At 38.9% G+C, this 3776-nt stretch overlaps 1 protein-coding gene across 1 annotated transcript; it reads right to left on the bottom strand.

Moving 5' to 3' along the window:
- Positions 1 to 2043: 2043 nt before the first annotated feature.
- Positions 2044 to 3549, bottom strand: LOC118573806 (germ cell-less protein-like 2). The gene has a single exon (XM_036174207.1). It carries the CDS (start codon positions 3547 to 3549, stop codon positions 2044 to 2046), a length of 1506 nt encoding a protein of 501 aa, XP_036030100.1.
- Positions 3550 to 3776: the final 227 nt, after the last annotated feature.

Raw genomic sequence — 3776 nt, 5'->3', positions numbered from 1 at the left:
ACATTTCAAAGCAGTTGAATATTCAGGTGAATTCGGAGGAAGCAACTGTAACTGAGAGATCAGCACTACTGAAGGGAAACCTGTACTGTACTGGGACAATAGGAAAGGTGTTCTGAGGGCAAAGCATAAATCCTTAGAGACTCCATCCTGTGACGATCCTAACTCACTGAAAGAGAGAAAGTCTAAGCAAAAGACTTTCCTTTTATTTTTCAAAAGCAACTGCTTAAGAAAGTGTTTTCCCTAGAAGTATATAATGTCTTTCCTATTTGGTGTGCTCACAACTAAGAAACGTCAGTGTTTTCAGTATTTGGAACTGGTTGTGGGTGGTCACTCCACCACATTACAACTCCTCCTCCCAAGATTCAGGGAACACTGCAGAAGAGGAGGGCAAAAAGATTCTAAGATCCAGAAGTCAGGGAGGACTGTCACAAAACAATGTCTTTTAGACATGACAGGCAATGGCCCTCAATTTCAATAGCATAATTGCATACACAACACACAAGTCCTGCATATGATCTACCTGGTCACTATTCCAGCATAGTTGGTGAAGAAGCTCACAAGGCTCTGATTCTGGTAGATAAGCTACAGGCAGTTGAGAATTGCCAGGGGAGAGTAAGTCAGTTTTCTTCAGTGATAAGGTCCCTGGTAGGTTGTCCATCGTACATTGGACAGCCCTACACCCATGTGCATATGGACAAGTTGGACTCAGTAGATTATATATAAAAACAAATGAAATTGGGATGGGGATGTGAGAAGATAGACCCAGAAGGTGGGAGGAGGCAGTGGGTATAAAAACAAAATATATTCATGAATGAAAGAAAAATAATGCAGATAATTCAAATAAACAAAGGAAAGTGTTGGAATTGTATATGGAGACTTTTAAAGTTGGACTAAACGCATTTTATGCCATAACATGGTCATGAGCCTATGAGGACAAAGGGATGGAAGGTTAGGGATGAAAAGAGATGTTTTGGGGTGTCATGTTGACAAGGGGGTAGAGTTGTGATAGCTGCAGTTGTCAAGGTGACAATGGAGAAAGCCCAGTACTTACAGAACACTCATCTCTTTTCATTGTAGAGGTTATGTGACCAGCTGCTTTAAACTCCTGCCATGATGGAACATACTCTTGAAACATGAGATATAATAAACTTTTTCCCTTAAGTTGCTTTCATAAGGGTATTTTATCACAGTAACAGGAAAAGAAACTAAGGCAGAGAAAGTGATCAGGATACAACGAAATAACTTATATCTTGACAGTCAGATAACTGGAACCATGAATAATTTCATTCTTTGGTTCTTACACTTACATAAAGTTATAAATACATGTATGTAAACATATATACTTCTATGCAGACACATTGCATATGTAATTCGATTGTTTACATAGCATGTGACATGATAATTATAAGATAAATATCTATTTTGTGAATATATAGTTAAAGATAATCAGCAGTAAAAGGTATCCAAATCATATAAAAATGATCTGAAAAATCAATTCTAAAATACCAAGAAATTATGCTACATGATATGAAAAAACTTGACATTATTTGGTTTTTTGAAAGCATACATCAACGGTGACTAATCTCAATTATTTTTTAACCATTGATTTACATCTTATAAGCTTATATAAAGCTACAGTTCATAACAGTTTCAGCACTGAAGAGAATTTTCTTTTATTTAGTCTCAAACTTAGGGTCAAAGTTACATAATAAGTTCATTTAGATGTTTTTCCTTGCAAATATAGTCTCTTATTTCCATTCAAAGCTTGATCATTGATGATGAATGAAAATCAAAAGACCAGCTTATTTTCATTTGCTTTGTTGGAAAGTGAAAGTTTTTCAAACAAATTTGTTGGAAGTGAAAGTTCTCTTCAGAAATGTACAGACATCAAGTGCAGACAAGCAGTCATTTGTGGTGGTACTAGACTCCTAAGAATTTTCATTTTGTTGTCGGTCACCTTAACTGTGTTCACAACATAGCCTTCAAATTAAATGAGTCACTCAGTGTTTTCAAACTGCTCATATGTTCTAATAATTGACAAGATTACATGTTTTCCATATTTGCTAATGATGTAAACAGGAAGTTGCAGAATACATATAAAGGGAAGCTTAAAATTATGCCATCTAACTTCATTGCAATTTGTTCCTCGTTATCTTTGAAAGTAATGGTTTTATAACCAGTTGTTCTACTGAAAGTTAGTTTCCCATTGGAGTCAAAATACGCCAAAGTCATTCTGTATACTACATTCCGTATCTGTTTTAAACAGGCAGAACCATCACATGGTTGGCGGTTTTGCTTAAAAATGATATAACGGTTGGTAAAGATGATATGTAAAGGAAAGCTAAATTTGCAATGTGACCACTTCCAGGAGTATTTACCATCTCTGTTGATCTTTGTACCACATCTCATGCTACATCCTTCAAGTTCCTTTTCATTGATGATTCCTGGCCCAATTTCCTTGTGTTGTTGGGAGTGGAGCAAAGTCAGCCATTGTTGTTTATAAACGGGTGACAACCATTCTAAAGGTATTAGACGATCTCGTTCAAGAAGAGTTGTGGAGGCTAGGTCACAGATGATATGCTGAAACCTCAATTTTTTAAACACTGGTTGAAATATTAGTCCTTCTTCACTTTCGAGAAAAGTGATGCTCTCACTACCTTCCATGTGCTTGGAAAGCCAGCTGTTGGCACTAGCTAAAAGCTGTTCCACTGAACCTTTCCAGTGAGGATTAAGATAAAGGAATATCCACTCTTTGAGTGTGGTATATATATCAATTTCCGTTTGCATCACTAGCAGGTCTGATGAAGACACAAGAAGGTACATGAGCTTTATGTCAATTTCTTTGTAAAGTCCAACACTCGGGTGTGTCATCAAATGAGAAAGAAGCCATTTAAAGCACTGTGTCTTTACAGATTTCAATCGATAGGTTTCTGCTGCTGTATAGAACAAACACACGTTTTTCATGTTGATGGTTTTCATCATGGTCTCCTTACATTGATGAACTACATGCTCTACCTGAAGCAGGCTTGCTGCGGCCAAAACATGAGGAACTTGGAGGGGCTTGATTGGCAGGACCTCGTCCCTATACAAGGAACCAAACACAAAGTACAAGGATCTCACATCTATGTCCTCGTTCTTAATCTCCAATTCAATAATATCATTGTGCGAGTCTTTCCAGGAACCTTTGAGCATATTAGCAAAGTAGCCTGACTGACATAAAAATACTTTGTGTAAAGGCCATGTTTTCCCTAGAGCACGGATTTTGATATCACTGTCTTCCCCATCCAAAAATAAAGATTGGTAAGCACGCTTAGATGAGAGCTTCACTTTTTTCCTGCAGACGATGCCAAAAACTTGCTGTAGATTTATTCCCTGGTTCTGAGATCCGTGGATGTTAGAGCTGGGTCCAGGTCCCGAACAGTCCCAACTTCTCTGTTTGCGCTTGCGATTGCCTGACAGGAAACTGGGACCTGCAGTGGCTTCTGGCTGCTCTGCCTCTGCAGGACTGGAATCACTGCATCTCAAGACTCGGCTGCTTAAAAGCCCCATAGATGTACTCTCCTGGAACCTCTCAAAGAGACTCTTGTAAAGGCATTTCTCTCATGGCATCCTGTAGTATGCCGGTACTGCCTTGGCTCACTGGATACCTCTGGCACATCCTCAAACGTCACAGAGAAGGCAGGCCTTTCTTACTGTCTACTTCTGCCCTCCTAGACCAGCGGCCCCACCCCTTGCCAACAGGGCCTTTTAAGTCTCTGGAGTGTGACCTAGCTTCT

Source organism: Onychomys torridus, chromosome X (genome assembly GCF_903995425.1).
Source record: "Onychomys torridus chromosome X, mOncTor1.1, whole genome shotgun sequence".
In the NCBI taxonomy this organism is placed as follows: Eukaryota; Metazoa; Chordata; class Mammalia; order Rodentia; family Cricetidae; genus Onychomys; species Onychomys torridus.
Note: the sequence above shows the minus strand (reverse complement) of the source record. Positions and strands in the feature narration are given on the sequence as shown.